Source organism: Bos mutus, chromosome 2 (assembly GCF_027580195.1).
Source record: "Bos mutus isolate GX-2022 chromosome 2, NWIPB_WYAK_1.1, whole genome shotgun sequence".
Classification (NCBI taxonomy): Eukaryota; Metazoa; Chordata; class Mammalia; order Artiodactyla; family Bovidae; genus Bos; species Bos mutus.
In genome coordinates, this window is record NC_091618.1 from 13,457,354 (window position 1) to 13,479,905 (window position 22,552).

At 38.8% G+C, this 22,552-nt stretch overlaps 1 protein-coding gene and 2 non-coding genes across 17 annotated transcripts in view; all 3 read right to left on the minus strand.

The window, feature by feature from the left end:
• PUM1 (pumilio RNA binding family member 1) overlaps positions 1–22,552 on the minus strand; it is a 125,983-nt gene that overhangs the window by 15,954 nt on the left and 87,477 nt on the right. For 9 of the 15 annotated variants that reach the window (XM_070384373.1, XM_070384372.1, XM_070384371.1 and 6 more), the window contains 7 exons: positions 20,797–20,935; positions 19,409–19,552; positions 18,191–18,487; positions 16,874–17,110; positions 5,993–6,260; positions 3,484–3,613; positions 1,506–1,640 (listed from right to left, as the gene is read on the minus strand). In XM_070384373.1, coding sequence (XP_070240474.1) covers positions 1,506–1,640; positions 3,484–3,613; positions 5,993–6,260; positions 16,874–17,110; positions 18,191–18,487; positions 19,409–19,552; positions 20,797–20,935 — 1,350 coding nt within the window. The remainder of the gene's footprint in view (positions 1–1,505; positions 1,641–3,483; positions 3,614–5,992; positions 6,261–16,873; positions 17,111–18,190; positions 18,488–19,408; positions 19,553–20,796; positions 20,936–22,552) is intronic. The other 6 variants (XM_070384378.1, XM_070384365.1, XM_070384362.1 and 3 more) reach the window with 4 other exon arrangements.
• Positions 550–634, minus strand: LOC138985006 (small nucleolar RNA SNORD103/SNORD85). Its single transcript, XR_011462239.1, has one exon. It is a non-coding gene; the product is annotated as a small nucleolar RNA SNORD103/SNORD85 (small nucleolar RNA).
• LOC138985008 (small nucleolar RNA SNORD103/SNORD85) lies at positions 20,606–20,682 on the minus strand. The gene has a single exon (XR_011462242.1). It is a non-coding gene; the product is annotated as a small nucleolar RNA SNORD103/SNORD85 (small nucleolar RNA).

A 22,552-nucleotide genomic window follows, 5' to 3' on the forward strand; every position in this document is an offset into this window, starting at 1 on the left:
ATGTAGCCACTGGATCAGAAAACAAACAAAAAAATACAGTAAAATATTAAAAAAAAAAAAAAACAATGTATCATATTCATGGGAGAGGGCAAAGATGTGGAAAATACCTGGGAAATCAAAATTTCCTGCTTGATTTCAGTAAGCAGGCATTATGGTCAAGAGAGGGGAAAAAGTTCCATGTTCAAAAGAAACAAGAAAATTAACAAGGAAAGATTCAGTCATCATATTTTCATCCTGGAACATCCCAGGGAAAATTAAAACTGATAACGATCTGAACATTAGGAGAAAACAAACTAGTAGCCTCACCCCTGCTTCTAATCACTTACACACAACATCCTCCTCTTCCCGCTGTACCTCCTGTGCTGGGCACTGAGTGGAATGAACTCCCAACCTGCTGTGTGTCCCCTACATTTCCTCCGCCCTCACCAGCATCTTGACAGCCCCATCTGAGTCTCACAGCTTAAGGACTCTGGACTCCCCAGCCTTCAACTGCCATCGCCAACACCAGCATGGTGTTTTGTTTTGAACTGGAGGTTGGTGGGTGCCTCGTCTGGCTCAGAACTTGAGTCCAGAGTAAAGGGTCTCATTACCGAACTCTGTTCTCAGAGAGGGCAAGTGGCTCATCACTGCCAGACCACGGTCACCCCCTCCATCGAGAAGGACTGGGTGAATTCAGAGCCCAAAGGCTGAGGGTTCAGATGGGCAACACCCAAAGCTCGAGGTACTGCCTCCCGCAGACACAGTGCGGCCTGCACACCTGCCTGGGGGCTGGCTGGGCTTCTCCGGCCCCGTGGTCTGTGTGGGGCCGGCTGGACCTCCTCCATGACAGCTCTGAGGCCATGAGCCTCTTCATGCGCTTTCTGTGTCAGCTCCCACTCACAGCACACAGCACCTCAGATTTCTGTCCCATTTTTTCCTGTCTACCTCCTCTGTAGCCTGGACTTCTCCTCCTACAAAGTCTCCCCTCAAAGGCGTGAGCACAGGCGCTCACGTCACCCTTCCCCACATGTGCTCTGTGGGCAGTGCTCAGTCTCGGCCATCTCTGTGCTGGCAGCTGGCACGCAGTGGGCACCAGATCAGTGTGCCAGACCTGATGCTGCCTTAGGCAAGAGCTCATTCAATAAACAGTGTAAGTGAAGAAAACTAGAAGGTATATTGGAAAAAGTTTTGTTTGTTGGGGTCAGTTCGGGTATAAGGAATTGACAACTTTACTTTCTTCACCTGTTGCCAAATGAAAAACCCACCTTTAAAATCACACCTACTAAAGACTTAATTCTGGTCAAAAGGAAAAGTATTTGAAACCACTGGTTTTAACAACAAGACACTTGATCCACTATAAATTTACAAAATTCACTGCACAATTCATGCTTGCCATGCACAGAAGGCAGCCACAAGTACCAAAGAAAAACTGAGAGAAAACTAAAGACTGACAAATTTACAAGGTTCACCACATGTACCATGAAGAAACACCAAACACCAAGAGAAAAGTTAAAGGGGAAACTTACAATTACCTGCTGGTCTGAGGGAATAAACTCAAGAGCTTTCTGGATAACACGGCAGCCATACATCTGCAGTGCCAATGACAGGACGTGGCCTCGAATCCGCTCAGCCAAAGCCAGCTTCTGTTCAAGGCTGCCAAACTAGACACAACATGTGGGTGAGCACCATTACTTAGGTAGAAAGAGAGGCCAGAGAAAGCAAAGCATTCACTATTCTGTATCAACCACTGGCATACCTCTTTTAGCCCTGTCATCTGTGATTAACTAAACCTTTTGTTTATAAACCCTTTGTTTCTTCAAGGCAGTACTTATCAGAATGTGATTAAGAGGAACTCTTTTTAATGTTAAAAACACTTCTCAGATATCCAACTGTAGTAGTTTCTGCTAAACAAACAGGCAATTCCTCAAAGTTGCCCTTAACTCATCAATACTATTAAATATACCTATATGCCATTAATTACAAGAGCATTTACATTTATTCTAAAAACAACAGTACATGTGGAAGACACTTTATTATTAAAGCTTTAGACAATGTCTGAGGGATATCTAAGGATTTCTTGCAGCAAACCTACATCACTTTAGGTGTCTGAGTCTGTAAGTTGAACTTTGTGAAGTTTAAGCCAAAGCACACATGCACACTCCTTCTGAATATGCTGTTCTATACTACTGTAAGAAATGACAATGTCTATTTATACAAGTCAACAGGATCAGGGGGAAAGTTGGTAAAATCAAGGGGTAGGACTGCACAATGTCAAGTCTTCCTAGAATGTCTCTCCATCCTTGGTTTTTTACTTTCATTTGAATAGCACATGAGACTGATAAGAGACTTTATGATTAAGAATGCCCAACCCACTTATTTTCCATAAAAGGGAACTCAAGTCCAGGGACGTTCTCTAAGTCAGAGAAGTTCTCCAGCTTGTCCCAAAGCGTACTGCTATCATCAACCACTCATGTGGCCAGCCTAGCTGCATTAACCTCTGGAGTTGGGGAGGTCTGTGTTTTTACATATACGTGACCAAAATGGCAGTGAAAAGGTATCTGAAAGTCAAAATTGTAAGAGTCATATTTAGGCTGATTCCTCAATCCACAGCTAGAGAATTCAGAGTCAAAGAACTTAGATTTTGATGAGAAAAGTTGGGAAGATAAAGACTGTGAGTGAGCCATTTTTTAAAAATCTTCACAAAAACCAAAAAAAATAAGATGTAAGATTACAAATTTCTCTTGTTGAGGGACAGGTAATGTGCAGAGTTGCCACATTTTACCCCTGTACCAAATGTTTCATCTCAATGTTTCACTCCTTTCTGGCTTTATAATAGGGTTATTGATACCACGGCCGTGTAGTACATCACAGCTACAATGGTCAGTAAAAAAAACAAAACAAAACAAACAAAAAAAAAAACTGTGCCTTTCTGACATTTTAGTTTAGAAGAGGAAATAGACATTAATCCAACAATCTCACTGATTCTTTCCAAAGACAATGATAACAAGAGTAGACATTATCTGCATTAATAGGAATAATAAGGAATCAAGGCTGAAGGATCACCCATGTATCAATCCTCATGACTGGTTTATGATGAAAAACACTAGAGTTGGTGTTCAAAGATAATTCTCTAGGAAACCATTTTTTAAATTTTTTTCAGAACTTTATTGTGGCCCTCCTAAAATTATCTGACACAAATTTTTTCCTCCAAACATGACACTTTCAGTGAAACTATTTTGGCAATCAGAAATATTGTGCTGGATCCTAAATGAAGAGAGTGGTTCTACAAGTATGTTTCTCAAATACACTAGCATTATCTGCTTGGCTATTTAAACGATGCACTTCTGCTAACGAACTGGAGAAATATTTAATCGTGCTTCAAAAAGACCATTCACACTTCATTTTAATGACTGGAATGAAATTGCAATTCTAAAAACAGCTAATGAAAATCAAAATGCTGTGGAGATTCTCTAAAGGCACAAGACAGAAAGAACAAAGGCTTACTTCAAAGAACTTCTGAATGACGTAATTTCCAAATACATCCACCATCAGCTGGTAAGCGGCCTGAAGGATTTCATTGAAGACAAGTTGGCGTTCGGCTGGTGTGGCACGCTCAAGTTTCAGCTGAATGAATCTGAAGTACAAAGTAAAAAGGGCAATCACAGCATTTTAGGAAGACTTGGAAAATATCTAAAGACTAGCTCAATTTATGTAATTTTTCAGTTCTGAAGCTATATGTATTTGTGGGCATATACATATATGCACACACACAACTGTTACTTAAATAAATCACTTGAGCTCACTTACTTGAAGAATTACTGACAAGGAAAAAAGTTATACTATGAAGTATCCCCTATTTTAACCAAGCTTTTAAAATTATATTTAAGTTCCAGTAGATGTCATTACAACAGGACATGTATTTCCCTGTGGGATGGAGGGAGAGATGAAAAGTGGGGCAGAAAAAGAGAAGAAGGTGAAGGCAAGAGGCACAACACCAGGAGAACCTGGCCAGACGTTTTCTCTTAGAAAACCAGTCCCACATCAATAAACTTAAAAGCCCATGGTCTCTATTTTAGTCTTCAACACACATTCATATGAAGTACATATGTAGTACATATTCATTAATGGTGTGGAACAGTAGTCATCTATGTGCAGGATCTTTCTAAAGTAGCAGCTACTCAGTTTGCCTTTTTTAGCTCAGAAGACTGTATTTAAAAAACCATGTTTTTCTCTTAATCTGGACTTCAGGATTTAAATATGAAAAATCCTTACCCAGTAGCAAGCTGGTAGAATTTAAAGAGGAGGCAAATTCTTTGGGAATTGTTTTAGTGGAATCATCGGAGAGAAAGAAACGGGGAGAGAGAAGGCTGGATGATGTCATCATAACTCTGCCTGTTCCTGAGGACCAAGGTCCCTTTCTGTGAAGTCCACTGGAACAGGGAGCAGTAACCAAAGCTAAATAACAGCATTTTCTAACCTCTGTGCAGACCCTTACTTCTACAGAAGGGAACAACAAAGGAAAGTGGTGGCAACATCTTATTCCTGAGCCTAAGGATCCAAACTTGCATTTGAACAGTGTCTTTGAGAGAAAGATTCTTAACAGTGATTAAAGCAGCAAGTACTGTACAAACGTCTTTGTGTTAGTATTTCTGTTTTTCTTGAACTGTAGACATTCTCTGAGGTCTCATGAACAAAGGAACACCAGGCTAATCTTTCAGAAAGGTAAAAAGGCTTGTTTCAGCATGTGATCCAGATTATTGTTCAGTCGCTCAGTCGTGTCCAACTCTTTGAGACCCCATGGACTGCAGGAGGCCAGGCTTCTCTATCCTTCACCATCTCCTAGAGCTTGATCTAACTCATGTCCATCAAGTCAGTGATGCCATCTAACCACCTCCTCCTCTGTCATCCCCTTCTCCTCCTGCCTTTAATCCTTCCCAGCATCAGCGTCTTTTCTAAAAAGTGTTCTCGTATCAGGTGGCCAATGTATTGGAACTTCAGTTTCAGCATCAGTCTTTTTAATGAACATTCAGGATTGATTTCCTTTAGGATTGACAGGTTTGATCTCCTTGCAGTCCAAGGAAAGGACTCTCAAGGGTCTTCTCCAACACCTTAGTTCAAAACCATCAATTCTTTGGCGCTCAACTTTCTCTATGGTCCAACTCTCACAGACATGACTACTGGACATGACTACTGGAAAAATCATAGCTGTGACCATAGGGACCTTTGTCAGCAAAGGAATGTCTCTGCTTTTTAATAAGCTAGGTTTGTCATAGTTTTTCTTCCAAGGAGCAAGCGTCTTTTAATTTCATGGCTGCAGCTGCCATCCAGAGTGATTTTGGAGCCCCCAAAAATAAAGCCTGTCACTGTTTCCATTGTTTCCCCATCTATTTGCCATGAAGTAATGGGACTGGATGCCATGATCTTCATTTTTTGAATGCTGAGTTCTAAGCCAGCTTTTTCACTCTCTTCTTTCGCTTTCATCAAGAGGCTCTTTAGTTCCTCTTTGCTTTCTGCCATAAGGGTGGTGTCATCTGCATATCTGAGGTTGCTGATATTTCTCCCAGCAATCCTGATTCCAGCTTGTGCTTCATCCAGCCTGGCGTTTTGTGTGATGTACTCTGAATCTAAGTTAAATAAGCAGGGTGACAATATACAGCTTTGACGTGCTCCTTTCCCAATTTTGAACCAGTCTGTTGTTCCATGTCCAGTTCTAACTGTTGCTTCTTGACCTGCATACAGGCTTCACAGGAGGCAGGTAAGGTGGTCTGGTATTCCCATCTCTTAAAGAACTTTCCACAGTTTGTTGTGATCCAGATTACTAAATGGCTACTGTCAATCACTTTGTATCTGATGGCTCTCACAGCCTCTAAAATAAATAATAGGAAGTATACCAAAAGGTAAATTTCATTTCATTAATTTTATAGCAATTTCCTTAAGTGTATACCTTATCTGAGGCATGGAATTTAAGGCATTAAGATTTCGGTTACCTTAAGTGCCAAAGCCAAGTCCTCACCTGGAACCATGCTGGTCTTGGGAAAACTCCATTATGTGCCCAGCAATCTCCCGCAATTGTAAATTAGGATATCGGTTATTTCGAAAATCTTCCAAAAGCCTGCTCCTGCCAGAGGGCATGACATCAGACATTCCGTATCGCAAACGGGAGGAGGAAAAAAGGGTGCTGCTGGGGCTGAAGAGGCTGGAGGCACTGCTTGCGCTGCGGTACTTGGCTTCAGCGCCTGGAGCAGCAGAGATGTATCTTCCACTGCCATTTGTGAGTCCTCCTGTTGGTTACAGAACAGGAGAACTCAAGACTCATTCTCATTTTGTTCAAGAGAAGAAAAAGCATCCCATACATGAAATCTTGTATCACCTCTGATTTCTTTTCAAATCTGTTGCTTTTGTGTTAAGACTTAATTCTATTAGTGCCATGATTTTTATCAGGCCAACTCACCAAGTTGGAAGAAAACTTCTGCACAAAAATTGAGAGGAGAGTGCTATTAAACACTGATAGGACACTGCTAGCGATAATGGAGCAAGGGTTAGTGAGTCCCTTCGTAATAAGTGAAATGAGGAGGAACGTTCCTGCTGTGTGAACCAGGATCAGAAAAGACAAACTGCAGAGACAAGAGTGGTTTTCCACTCCCATCTCTGTGGAGATTCCTGCTATCAGTGAATAATCCCCACTCCCATCTGAAACCCTTTCTTAAAAAAAAAAAAAAATGGGGTACCCAGGTTAGTCTGTTTTATACAGTGGGTCCCCCAAAAAAGTTTTGAAGGCATGGTTTTGCCAGTAAATAAAAGTATGAAAATCACTAAGGCAATGCAGGCCAACAATTAGACATAAGGGACAGGGGAAAAAAAAAAGGATATATACTTTGAAATGGAAGGCTTTCAAGTTCTTCATCAGGAATGGACAGCTTCTAACTCCTACTGGAACAGAGCCTGAAGTAATTGCAGTAGCAACAACTTTCAGGCCACTAATACTGCCATCTTGACTGCTGACAAAGAAATAATCACTATGAATCCCCAGACAGAAAAAATAGAGGAAAAACTGAAAAGTCTATCAAGAGGTAATTATGAGTATCTGTTTTCCTTGTTTTTTTTTTTTTACAATACTGGCTTTTTTTGTTTGTTTGTTTGTTTTAACTTTAGATTGTACTATAAAAAGGACGTGAAGCCTTTTTTTTTTTTTGGTTCTTCCCCCATTCCTACATTGCAAAGTAGGTAAGAAATACCATTTAAACCACAAAGAGAGCAGATGAATAACAACCCAGGAACCATGAGAGAAGTCACCCACCATGAACTGCCTGTTACCTACAGAGTTTTAATGACAGTTTAGTCTGGAGTTCAGTGGTAGCTACAAAAGGATACTCAGCTTGGATTTCTCCACAGAATTCTAGGGCCCAGTTTCAAAGGTCTGAGTCTCAGTGAAAAGTATGGAACCAAAAGGAAATGGCTCACATTTTTAAATAATTAAATAAAAACTACTTACTGAGCATTTGTCCTATGCCAGCCTCTATGCTAGCAGTATTTCATATCCACTTTCTATCAAATTCTTACTGGCATTACGGAAAAGGGAGTTTTAAAAATCCCGTATAAGTAACAGAAAATTAAGGCCCAAAGATATGAAATGCCTCTCCAAAGATACAAAACTCAAATTCACCATGGCCAGAATTTATCACAGAATTCTTAACTCCAGAGTTACAGCTTTGCAACCAACCACACAATACTCCTTTTCAGATACAGTTATACAGTTTTCGTTTTCTAAAGGACATTGTTATTCTTGTCAAAATTCCGTAATATTTCTTAATCCAAAAGGAAAACATTTCTTTCAGCAAAGGAAGACAGGAGGTTTGTAAGAAAAAAGAACAGTAGCCATATGGCTGCTTTTTATTCCATTTCAAAAATAATTCTTTTTTTCCCCAGTCTGAGAAAGGAGACAAACAGGCAAAGAGGAAGTAATCAGACAGGTGAGCAGTACTGGAAGAGTGTGACAATACCAAGTAAGGTGCTGAAGAAGAAGGCATGGCATGAATGCACAAGGTTTTGAAACAAAGGTATTTTAAGAACCTGGTCACTAACAAAGGCACTTAGTGAAAAGTAACAAATCAACAAAAATACAACCAAACTCCTAAAAGACCCGAGAAACATCCAAATTAACATGGAAGGAAGCCAGATCCTTGGTTTCAAGGCTGAATTGCAGGAACCAACCCTGAGCACTGCCCTACTTCTCTACTTCAGTTACACAAGCCAACAAATGCACTTATTGTTTAAGCCATTATCAGCTGGATTTTCTGTTACTGTGGCTAAGAGCATACTGACTAATCCACAACATAAAGGGTTGGAGTGAATAATGGGCAGATTTATACATCTGCCCTGAAGTTTTGATTTTTGGCTCTGGTATCCTTGGATGCCAGACAGGATACACAAGCACACACATATATATACACACACAGCTGTTATTATTGAGAAAGGAAGTATACAAATCTGAAAAAAAAGTTTCTCTAGGTACTATATTATAAATGGCAAACTAACAGTTAATAGGAATATTCTGCTCAGGCCAAATAATTTTCTTTAAACATTAAGCCAATAGTTAAAACTTCTGCTTAAAAAATGTGGTTTCCTGTTGTTTTTGAAAAGGTATCCGGCAAAGAGTAGACCATCATTACTTGTTGACTGCAGTTTCTTTATAGATACATAAAGGCGTCTTCTAGTTCACTATAGTTTACACACCTACATGCACTTATGCCCAAACTTTCATCCCTTGGAGGTGGCCTTTGAGAGTATTTAACACCTGTTTTAAAAAGAACATTTCATTCAGGCCCTCTAAGGGAGCCTCCTAATGATTCCACAAAGTTTTCAGTAATATTTTGATGGTGGTGGATTTCATAGAGCTGTGTCCTATGATATCTCCACAGAGATCAACAGCTTAAATGTTTTGTGTATATGTAGGTTTCCTGCTTCACATGTAAGGAATGTGGAAGTCACCACTTCACCCTAACAACAAGCAAAAAACTAAGCAGTCTGAAAAACCAAAAATTCTTCTTGGATCCATAAAAGAGGTGAAAATAGAGAAAACCACTGCCGCCAAGATCGGAGAAACAGACATACGGGTCACCACGGCTCACCTGACCACAGACTCAAATAGACACACTGCCCAAACCAGTACCAGACTAGGAAATCCTGAACTGTATGTAACCAACAAACTATCAAGGATTGACAACTCTGAAATACGCAACTCTAGCCTACTCAAACTATCCTGTCCCAATAAAGGGAGAAGGAAAAAGACTAAGAAACATTTGTGAAGTTGACGGTCCAGAAATATAGGCTCACTGACACAGTGAGACCTAATCGTAGTCTATAGAACACTCTTCCTCCCCTCACACTTCACCATCACATTACTAAAACCTACTATGGCATTTCCTTTCGCTTGATACATCAGGCATGGCTATCAAGGCACAGCAAAAGGCAAAAAAAAATCTGAAGAGTAAGGGCACACACAAGAAACATATATGAGAAGGTACTGAAATTTTCAGAATGGGAATTTAAAACAATTACAATTACTATGCTAAGGGCCCTAAAATATACAGCACACAGGAAGAGATGGGCAATGTAAGCAGAGAGATGGAAATCCTGAGAAAGAACCAAGAAGAAATGCTAGAGATAAAAAATATTGTAACCAAAATGAAGAACACCTTTGATGGGTTTATAAGCAGACTGACTACAGATGAAGAAAGAATCTCTAAGCTAGAGGATCTATCAATAGAATCCTCAAAAATCAAAATGGAAAGAGAACAAAGACTCAAACAGAACAGAATACCCAAGGATTGTGGGGCAACTACAAAAACGGGAACATACACATAGTGGGGCTATCCGAAGGAGAAGAAAGAGAGAAAGGGACAGAGAGGACATCTGAGTCTATAATGACTAAGGGTTATCTAAATCAACGTCAGACACCAAACTGCAGGTCCAGGAAGCACAGGGAACACCAAGCAGGAAAAGAAAGCAAAAATTATACCTCCCAACCATCATTTTCAAATTACATAAAATCAAAGATAAAGAAAAATACTGAAAGAAGCCACAGGAGCAAAAAAGTCTTACTTACAGAGGAGCAAAGGTAAGAATTACATCTGACTTCTCCTCAAAAAGCATGCAAGCAAGAAGAGAGAAGACTAAGTTTTGAAGGAAAAGAAACCCACCAACCTAGAATTCCATACCCTGCAAAATTATCCTTCACAAGTGAAGGAGAAATAAAGACTTTCTCAGCAAACAAAAATTGATGGCATTTGTTGCCAACAGATGTGCCTTGCAAAAAATGTCAAAAGCATTCTTCAGAAAGAAGTATAAATAACACAGGCCACAAACTGATCCATATAAAGAAAGGAAGAAGCTCAAAAAGAGAAAATTTTCTCTTATTCTTAACTGATCTGACAGACAACAGTTTGCTCCAATAACAGCAACAATGTATTCAATTATGTATGCTTATGTCTATATCATACACATACATATATACATACACGTATGCTTTTTATACAGCTGAAATGAATGACAGTAATTACACAAGGGATAGCAGATAAAGGTTAAGATTATTCTGTGATTATAAAGTCCTTTTATGGCCTTATTTGAAAGTGGACCTCAGTTAACTGTAAATGTATAATGATCCTAGTCAAACCACTGAAAAATTTGGGGGAAAAAAAAAAGGAAGTAGTCTGATAGGCTAAGAAAGGAAATACAATGGAATCATAAAAAATGCTCAATTAAAACCACAAGAGGCAGGGACTTCCTGGTGGTCCAGTGGCTAAGATTCCACATTCCCAATGCAGGGTGCTTGGGTTCAATCCCTAGTCAGGTAACTAGATCCCACATGCCACAACTAAAGATTCCATGTAGCCAAATAATTTTTTTTTAAACCCACAATTGGCAGAAAAAGAAAGACAAACATAGAAACAAAAAAATAGAAAACAAATATGGTAAACATTAATCCAACTATATCAATAATCACTTTGTCAATGGTCTAAATGTACCAATTAAAGAGACTGTCAGAGTGGGTCAAAAAATGAAATTCAACATATGCCGTCTACAAGAAACTAACTTTAAAAATACACACATACAGATTAAAAGTACCATGCTAAATTAAGAAGTGCTTCAGTTACTTTATCCAAAGGGTTTTCTAGTATTCCGGCCATCTAGGATCCCATCTTCTCGCTACATGGAATGTTTTCATTCATCTGGTTTTGTTTTCTGTACTCAGAGATTTAGTAGATGACTAATGGGCAAAACCCTGCTCTCTTTGCCTTTTAAAGAAAACTTCCCAAGGCGCTCAACATCTGGTTCTGAATTTAACACAGGCAGAGGCAGTGCTGCTCACAAAAATGTTTACAAAGTAGTTCTCCTCAAACCACTCCTTAATACCATAACCAAGCAACCTTTCATGAAAGTAAGCCTAAGAATAATTGTCTTTAGTGCATAATGCTAAATCCAAACTGTGTTAACTTTCACTCGGTTAGTTTTACAGATGACAAGTCACTTTCAGAGAACTAGGTAATCAATCACAAAATGCTACATTTCCATTTAAAACAGAGAAGTGTCTGAAGGCACACACATGACTAGTTAACAATCTGAGATTACTACAGGTTCAGTTCAATTCAATCACTCAGTAGTGTCCAACTCTTTGCGACCCCATGAATCACAGCACGCCAGGCCTCCCTGTCCATCACCAACTCCCGGAGTTCACCCAAATTCATGTCCACAGAGTCGGTGATGCCATCCAGCCATCTCATCTCAAAAAGCATGTAAAGACCTGCACACTAAAAATTTCAAAACTTTGCTGGGGAAAAACAGTGTACGCAAAGATGAACAATCACCTACCTCGTGCAATACACAAAACTAACTCAAAACGGACCAAAGACTTTAAGAGCTAAAAAAACAAAAATTTTAGAACAAAACATAGGAGAACATCTTTAAGACCTTGAGTTAGGCAAAGATTTCTATACCATAAAGCATGATAAACTGGACCTCATCAAAATTAAAACTATTTTTAAAAAATTTAAAGTTACTGCACTTCAAAAACAACCATTTAAAAAGACAAGCAAAAGACCAGAGACTATGTACATGCAAAACACATATACATAAAGTCTGATAAAGGACTTGATTCCAGAATACAGGGCTTCTCAGACGGTGCACTGGTGAAGAATCTGCCTGCCAATGCAGGAGACCTAAGAGATGCGTGTTCAATCCCTGCGTTGGAGAAATCCTCTGAAGCAGGGCAAGGCAACCCACTCCAGTATTCTTGCCGGGAAAATCCCATGGACAGAAGAGCCTGGTGGGTCCATAGTGTCACAAAGAGTTGGGCATGACTGAAGCAACTTATTAGCACACATCCAGAATATACAAAGAACCCTTACAATTCCATGGAATAAGACAAACAATGCACATCCAAAACTGGGCCCAAAAAATGAGTGGACATTTCACCAAAGATACATGAATGGTAATAAGCACATAAAAAGATGCTATACATTATTGTCATTAGGGAAATGCAAATTAAAACCACAATGACATAACTATTTCATTCCCACTAGAATGGTGATGTTATGTAAGAAAAATAAGAACAAATGTTGGCAAGGATGTAGAGAAATTGGAATCCTCGAACACTGCTGGTGGGAATGTAAATGATGAAATTGGAAAAGTTTGAATTTCTCCAAAATTTAACATAAAACTTTTACATTCAGTAATTCTACTTCCAGAGAAGTGAAAACATGTTTCTACAGGAAAACATCTAATAGCCAAAAACTGTAAACAACAAACATCCTTCAATTGTGAAAAGTTAGACAAAATGTAGCATTATCCAGAAAACAGGATAATTCAGCCAAAAAAAAAAAGGAATAAACTACTGACACATACTATATCATGAATAAAATCTCAAAACCTCTGAAGAAAAAAAAAAGTCAAGCAAAAGAGGTCACATACTGTATAGTTCCATTTATATCAAATGTTCAGAAAAGGCAAATTTAAAAACAGGAAGTAGGAAATTCCCTGGCAGTCCAGTGGTTAGGGCTCTGCAGTTTCACTGCAGAGGGCACTGGGTTCCATTCCAAGTAGGGTAACTAAGAATCCCTGAGCCCTGAAGCACACACATCTCCACCCCCACATGCAAAAAAAGAACACAAACAGAAAGTACATCCATGTCTGACTGGGGCTAAGGGTGTGAATGGGCTTCCCTGCTGGCTCAGCAGTATACAATCCACCTGCAATGCAGGAGGCGTAGGAGAGGAAAGTTGGATCCTTAGGTCGGGAAAATCACCTGGAAGAGGCACGGCAACCCACTCTAGTATTCTTGCCTAGAGAATCTCATGAACAGAGGAGCCTGGTGGGCGAAAACAGGGTCGCAAAGAGGCAGACATGACTGAAGTGACTTCGCGCATGTGCATGCACATATTCAAGGGTGTGAATGGGGATTAACATAAATGACTAAGAAAAATCTTACAGAAGGGATGAAAATATTACCAAACTGATTTATGCTAAAGATTGCACAATATAGAAAGTTACTAAAAATAATTGAATTACATGCTTGAAAGGAGTGGATTTCAAAATATGCAATATACAACTCAATAAAGCTGTTTTGGGGGGACTACCCTGGTGGTACGGTGGCTAAGACTCCATGATTCCAATCGCAAGGGACGTCAGGGAACTAGATCCTACATGCAGCAATTAAAGAATCCCCATGCCACATCAAAGATCAGAGATCCTGCGTGCCACAACTAAAACCCAGGACAGCCAAATAAATAAACAGATACTTTTTAAAATAAATTGTTTTTAAAAATAGAAATCTGATCTTTAAAACAGGTGTGGAAAAAAACACTGAAGAATCTATAGTAGGTACTTGACATGTGAATGTTGAATAAACAAAGGGGAACATAATTACTACAGGCAGTGATTTTTTTTCAGAGTATCCTAACACATGTCTGTCTACTGGGAGGAAGTGTGAAAATATATGATAACATTGAGAAAAGATCCACACTGGGATAACAGAGATACAAGCTGGAGTGTGCATTCAAACACTTATATAGCTATGGGGTATCACAAAAGTCATTAAACCATGCTGAGTTTAAGTTTCCCTGTATAGAGTCATCTGAGTACTTAACACAATGAATGAATGCTTACTTACTATGGTTGTTAGTGACCTGAGAACTGATAGTTGGTGGCAGCAGTATAGTATTAATAGTAAAAACTACATTAGGAATGGCCCAATATATATTTGGTAAAAAAAAGTTACATTTCCTTGGTGACAGATGGTAAACAGACTTCTTGCGGTGATTATTTTATAATGGTTAAAACTAAAGCATACAAGAACCTTTTCCTCAAGGAAATAGACTGAAGTGAGGCAAAGCACCACCAATCAAGACACAAAATTCCTCAAGAGTGGCATGTATGATTAAACATCGCACATGCAAAAAAGGCAGTCCAATGGAAATACATACATCTAAAATGCTTATACAAAGTAAAATATTTTTAAAGGGAAGATATGTCAAAAATAAAACTAGGCAGACAGCAAGAGTCATTAAAATAAATAGCTCACACCAATAGTTCGTTCCTTCTTCACAGGGGAATCAAAAATTAAGGAGAAGGATGTATTTTATTAAATTGCTGATATATTGGAAAGAGGAAAGGCACCACGCATGCAAGTAATGTTTCCAGCTCCATTTTCAAACACCTAGAGCCATAGCGTTTCGTTCAGAGGCTGATACAGTCCACAGGACAAATCTGGCCTGCCATCTATTTTTGTAAATGAAGTTTTATTGAAAGATAGCTGCACGTTTATTTACATTTTGTCTGTGGCTACTTCTGTGCTTCTATAGCAGAGTTGAATATTGACTATAGAGACTGACTGACAAGCCTAAGATACCTCCTATCTGGCTGTTTACAAAAAAAACTTATTGTAGATTTCATTTGTTTACTGTTAAGTATATGCTGATACAGTTTAAATGTTTAAACCAAGGAATTAAAGGATAAGAGTTCTGACCCTGATAACGCAATGGTTTAAAAGATATTCTGGCACATTACATGGTAGGATATACCCTGATGCTGCTTTGGAGTCTGTTCAGATATGAGAAGACCTAAGCAAGTCAGTTTCCTCACATCTGTATCAAAGGCATAATACCATATCTTCAGAATGGTATGCACAGCACCCAAAACTGTTAACAGTAGCTGGTAATAACTATTCAATAAATGTTAATACCTTCCATCTACATACTAAGCTGGGGCTTTCATCTTCTCCTTATAAGTTTGCATTAACCCTCATTCCTTAAAGCCAGGCCTCCTGTCACAAAGAGACACTGTTGTACAATATACCCTATTCCTTATTTATCCAATATGGACCTAGCAATCTGTAACGTCCCCAAAACTTTTCTAAAGTAATGTCCATGTATAACATGAGACAGTTTCATAACTATAGTTCTTATCATGTAAAACCTCAGGATACACACACACACTCTCACATGTCTATATACATACATACATAGTTTTGCCTTAGAACTCATTTCTCAAACTCAGAGAGCACTCTTAGTTCTAGAATAATAACTATATTATCCTATCCCCTTCAAGACTTTTGATTTTTATAATCATTTTTCAGTCTTTGTCTTTCCAAATAAAAAAGGACTAATCATTTTTAATCAGTCCTCATTTCTGAGTCCATAATCTTTCTAGTCAAAAACAAAGAAACAAACAAAAAAAAAGATCCATGTAAACTCTGGACTTTGGATGATAACGATATGTCAATGTAGGTCCATCAACAGTAACAAAGGTACCACTTTGGTGGGGGACGGTGATAACAGGAGAAGCTATAAATGTGCAGGTCAGAGAGTACAAGGGAAATCTCTATATTCTTCCCTCGATTTTATTATGAGCCTAAAACTGCTCTAAAAAATAAAGCTTTAACTTAAAACAATAATAAATAGAAGATTTAAAAATCAGAATCCTCTAGCAAAGTGGTATTTCCCAGGACAGTCCTGATTCAGGCTTGTCATCACAGATGATTATTAACAACACCCCCATTAGCTCCCTTAAGTGTCCTAGGTTGTAGGATGAATTATATGGTCACCACACTTCTATGCCTCAACTTTATCCATCTAAAAAATAAATCAGCACTTCAAAATACAAACTTGATAAATAACTAGAGGAAGGGAGTGTGTATACCATCTTCCATCTTGAAAGATTTAAAACTTTGCCACCCAAATTGTTAGAGTAAGTTTCTTTTCATTCTTAAAGCTGGCTGCTTAGAAGCCTCTTTTCCCTCGTCATTTTCCAGGATTCAGACGGTAACATTTTTTTAAACCCCATATACAAAATAAGCTAAACATATAATCGGGAAGGATCTATACTCATTACCATCCTGTGTAGTTTAAGAATGTACATAGAAATATTTTCTAAAGAATCTGACAAAAATTTTAAAACAAAATGCTTTATGTGAGAAAGTAAGATATTAAACATACACACGGGGAAGGAAAGGGAATCTAAAAAACAAGGCTAAATATTAACTGTGGTGCTATTTCAGTAGTGTTACTAGGTTAATACACTCTTTGTCTCTCTTTTCCAGCTTAATTAAAAGGAATCTGTACTGTATACTGAAAGATTCTCACATGCAGCCAAAGAACAGCCAAAGATGTTCATACTAAAGCTGAAGTGAATTTACATGGGATGCACCCAAACTTGGATAAATTCCAAACTGCTGTGCTGCCGAGGTATAGCCTAAATAACATGAGGCACTTTAGGAAGGCAAAGAACACCCAGGACACCTCTAGGATGAAGGGATCGTCCTTTGCTTATGCAAAGTACTTCTAATGTCATCAGTGGCAAGAGATTTCTAGAGTTCAAGGTGGTGTAGAGTAATGGTTCTTACCCAGGTTTAAGCTTGAAGAGGATCCATGTGAAGAGAGGGAAGGAGGTGGTGTCTGTGAATGTCCTGGTCCCTGACTAGGGAGAGGCATGCCCACGGGTCCAGGAGAGGAGGAAAAGCTAAGGCCGTTATAAAAACTGTGTCCAATGGGGGTCAAGCTGCTCGATGTCCTCTTATAAAGGTCACTGCTGCCAGTCAGGGAGTCACGGCGGGAGCCACTGCCAGTGTTGGAGTTTGCAACTAAAATGGAATTAAAACAATGCAGATAAGAACAGGCCTGTTCTTCGAAGAACAAGCCCAGTGACCTGTTCCTAACACTTTGATCCAGACTCCTTACCACCGCAAATTTGTCAGCAGAGACAGCCTAACTGTTCATGTGGCAGTTCTAGGGGCAGGTAAAGTAATAAAGAGGACATGGCTCAGGTTAGCATGAAACGTTTTTTTCAAACCATCACACGTATGTTAAAGTCTCCTTCCTTTTGTGTCTCATATTATGGGGATAGGGGTGGGTTAAAATCCTCTGATGGCCACACAAGTTATGGGAAAGGTGAAAGAAAATGGGCTAGAAAGAATGCCTTTCATCAACCCAAAGGTTCTGGTAGAAAAATGGAGTAGAAAAAAGATTTGTGAAGGGGGTATTGCCCCACTACACAAGACTTACATGTAAAAGCCTGGTTTCTCAAAGGGTTCAATCAACAGATATTACTAGCCCCCAATTCCAATTTAAGATACTGTCTATCAAATAAACCCTTCTGTTTTGATCACATTGTCTTACAAACACTGAAATTATTCCATCATTTTCCTTACTACTTTCCCACTTTTTTTCTCCCATTAAAACATTTAAAATATCTTAAGTCTAATTTCCTTCCTCCCACTTTTCCATAATATCCACCTTAATTCTTCTCAAGACTAGAGAAAACTCATGATTCTTTAAGACCTGCAGGTTGTGGAGTATACCACCCTAAGATTTTTGGTAAGTCCTCCTCCCTCGGTTTTTCATATCCACATTTGTATACTTCCCTCCACATTCTCCCCAATGTCTGCAGAAATCTCCCCAGATTTTCTAATCCTTAAAAAAAAATGGACTCTGAGAGTATAAATAAGTAGCAATGTGCGTGTAAACCTGAAATAGGCCCCAAATGTATAACTTGATTTGAACAGTCCATAATCTCAAAGACGTGTGGAACAGCTGGGTTCCCACGGGACTCGGTCCAGATCTGCCTGTGGTATCTGTCCAGGGTTCCATGCACTGTCAGTAATTGCATAAAGATTATAAAAAATAATTAAAATTTAGTTTCAGCACATCAGTCTGATTTCTACCTGCTGTTCCAAACCCTCCAAGGGCTGATCCCAGGGTGGCGCCGAGAGAACTGCTACTTCCAAATCCCAAGGATGTGTTGGCAGGCTGGGCGGAGCCCTGGGAGAAGAGGGAGCTGCTCTGTGAATTGCTGCTCAGAGAGTTGTTGCCGTAGAAAGAGCTGGATGCCAGGTTGTTACTGGGCTGCTGCTGGGGCTGGGGCTGGGGCTGCTGAGTTCCTAAAGGGCGAAATGGTCCATTTGTTGTTCCAGCAAGACCACCGGCTGCTCCATTTGCTGAAGCTGCGGCCGCTGCAACAGCTATGTAGAAGAAAGCAAACCATATGGCTATGAAAGAGACTGGCCACATTTCCAAACTGCGTTGTTACCCTTTTGAAAACCTTTTAATGCTGCCATATCTTTTCAAAACAGACACAAATCTTGCAAAGAACTATACAAATCTGTCTCTGATCCCTTCACCTGAAGCTTCTATTAATATTTTTCTACTTCTACTCTCAATTCAAAGTCAAAATACCACTGGAGCCAAGTTCACTATGTGGGCAGATTATAAAGAGTCTATAATTTAAGACAGATCACTATGTGGGCAGATTATAAAGAGTCTATAATTTAAGATAGATATGGGTATCAAAAGTACTCATTTCAAATACAACTACTTCCTAAAGTTTCAAGTTCTACAATTACCTACATTAAGGACATTTTCTCCAGAATCACATACTGAAGCCTTGCAATTCTCAGGACACTTAAGCATATTTCTCTCCCCTAGATACACCCACTGTTGTTCCCAAATTTATAAAATATATAATAATACTATATATATATATATGACATACATACATACAAAGACTTAAAATAAAAATCTATTGCTGCCCTCCCCCACCATAAGCAAGAAACAAAAACAAAACAAATACCAAATCTTAAAACAACGATATGAATTTCTGTGAAATTAGCCTTGGACTTCTGCCAACAGTGGCCTTTTGTGTGAGTAATCCAACTTCCTATGCTCACAGCAGAGCAGGTCCTTGCTGCTAACTAGCTGGTACACACTGTCAACAGAATCAGAATCTATCAAGGTCACTTGCCACTTCTGACTCTTTCTCTTTGAAAAATTACAGGACAGAATTCTTACTCTGAGAATTGTCAAAGTACCTTTCAACAGAGTTTTAAGAATATCATCCATTCTCCCTTTTAAATCTGAGTGAATCCACTAAGACATAAGCTCACCTGCTTGTGCAGCTGAGGAACTAATGATGACTGGGGCGGGAGCTACAAGTCGAACAGGAGCTCCAAGACCATTTCTCGCTCCTGCATTCACCACAAGGGCACCGGTTTGGTCATAGTAAGCAGCAGGAGCCAAGACTGGATAACCTGAGAATATTAAGATGACAGATAAGTATATATGAAACTAACAAATGTTTCCTGGATACCAGCATACTGTAAATAGTTACAAACTCAGCACTAGGGACAGAAACACCTAGGTTTATATCCTGGCTTGACCACTTAAGTTAACAGCATAACCCTGAGAATCTAGGTAGTATCCTCATAAGGTTAATAATAATACCTGACTCACAAAGTTCTTACAAAGATTAAAAAATGAGTGTGAAAGAGGTAGCATGCTACATGGCACAGTAGGGGGTAGTGTTATTTATTATACACCAAGTGTTAGAAAGGGGATTTAGTGGGACAGGGAACAACTGTACTCTTCAAAGTGCTAACCATGGTTATCACCAGCAACCATACACTGACAACTATTTTATGTTTTCTTGACTATACAATTCGTATCACATAATCTAAACACAAATATACTGCAAGTTATCAGGGAAACTCTAGACAAGCTTCCATTAACAGGTTCTTTCAAAAGTCTGAGACAGAATCTTCAAATGCTATTGAGTCATAAGATTAATTACAGTTGACTTCATAATAAAACATAAATGCTTAGTAACTAACAACATGCATGATCTAAGTTCAAGTTACTTAGTGAATTCATAAATAGATAAGCTGATCTAGCTATATGCCAGGGTCAGTAAGAATCCATAACTTATACTGAGGTCTCAGAAGGACTTGTTTAAAAGGTAAAACCTCAAACTACAGGCAATCCATGCAAAGAATAAGACCAGGAGACAGTAAGCTAAGAATAACATGTATTCAGCATACATATCAATCACAGGTAGACAGCACAAAGCACCTCTACTGTTGGTTTGGGAGAAATTCTAGAAATGTAAGGGGAACATGATCAAAGAATACTAGGAATGTCTTCCTAATAATACTGTTCACAAGTATCAGCCTTGGAGTGATGCTGAGGCAACCTGGCCACTCCTTTCATTCTTAACACTGAGGGAGAAAACAGACTACCACCAAAGGAAAACGGGATAACCCAAGCTATGTGTGGAGGTTCACATATTTCCAACATGTAAGATTATGACTGGCTCAGAATACTAGGTGCTCTCATCAACGAACTATGGTCTAAGTGAGGGCAAGTGTATGTCATCCTCGCCAGTCCCCAAATGATGACAAGCCTAAGCAGATCCAAAGTACTGCCATCCTCCTCTGAACCTCCCCACAAGAAGCAGACTTCTGCCCCCTCCGTGACGAGGGACACAATGCAGCCTCACCTGGCATGCCCGCAGCCAGTCCTTGTCCAAACGCAAGGGCAGAATTCACCGCTGCAGCTGCCACCAGTGGATCGGCTTGCTGTCCCTGCTGGTTCTGATTTGGCGTCAAAGGACGCTGGCTGGCTCCTCCACGGAGAACCTGGGAGACAAACAAACCAACGTTTTCTTCACTGGAAACATCTAAGACCCAACACGTGCTTAAGTTAAATCAACTTTAAAAACTGATGATTGTAAACCATTTTTCCAATCATGTTTTTATGTGACATGGATGTTAGGATTTTATAAAAAAATCAATGAACAGCATTTCATATAGTGAAATTTCATTCTACCACTTTTAGTTTAAGAAACATATTACCTTTATAAGAGTTAAAACCATTTAAAAGTTATAATTCAGTCATTAATCAAATACTTAATGCCTAACATCTGGCAGGTATTGGGGATAAAGCAATGAGCAAGACACACAAAGCTCCTATCTTCTTGGAGTTTTTATTCCAGCGAATAGGAGCTAGACAGTAACCCTATAATAATCAAAAGAGAGTGAAAAAAATTATGCTAGAGTGGATGAGAGGTTTAGATATGATAAACAGGAATAATTTACCCACATCACCAAGTTATAATATCTGTATTAAAAAATAAAAAACCAAACACATAAAAAAGGTTGTATTTTCTTTATGGAATATGAGAACATTTTCTCTACCCTATAACACTATTCCCATTCATCAGAGGCCAAACAGCCCCAATGAAATCAACAGATTTGATTGTAGAAGGCGTCTGACCTGTTTCTATTTTTCTTCATAAATTTCACAGACAGCGATCTAAATCGATGTAAGTATCAGTCAAGAACATTGACATTTCAGTGAATACCTGTTCTGCCACTGTGATAAAGGATCTTTTCCTTTAATTAATGAAAGATAAGATGCTGATAATCATTGTTAAGAATCTATTTCAAAAGATCTATATATGACAGTAAGTAAAAGTACAAAACCCAATAACAGCTAAAATTACCAAAGTTTATGCATTTTGCAAAGTTTTCAAACGTGAAATTCTTATCAGATCATTTTCATTATCACTTTGCTATTTATAAAAGCTACACATGTAATCAAGAGTCCATGTACAGAGAAACACTACTATCAAATATTTATTAAATGAGTATTTAAAATGAAAGACACTGTCCATATTGGCAAAAAGAGATGTACAGACACTAAATCCACCGAAAGTTTCTCATTTCCTTATCCACAGAAGTAGTGAGAGGAATAGCTGATCACGCAAATTTGTAGGAAGTATTAAAATTAATGTCTGCAAGGCACTAAACCTAGTAACCAGGAAACAATCAATAACCAATAGTTAATTCCTATCAAAATATTAGGCAATTTATCTATCTGTGACTGAAAGAATTCTAATGGACTTTATAAGAGAAGGAATGCTTCAATCTATATAGACAGAAGACTCAAGAGAAGTTGCACAGGTGAGAGTTTGGGCCAAGACTGAGAAGATGCCTCACCAACAATCCAGAAGAGCTCTAACTCAAGGAAAAGTAAACAGCATTTACAGAGATATGGCAAAATACTAATAGTTCAAAATTTTTTTTAATTTTAAAAGAAGAAGGAAAGTCAATGAAAACATCCTTTTCATAGGGCATAATGAATTAGGCTTCTGTTTTGTTAGGAGCTGTGTACAGAGTCACAGGACAGGGAAATGGACAGGGTGTCCGAAGAGAGGGGCAGTCCAGACCACTGAGCTCTGTTTCACAATGACG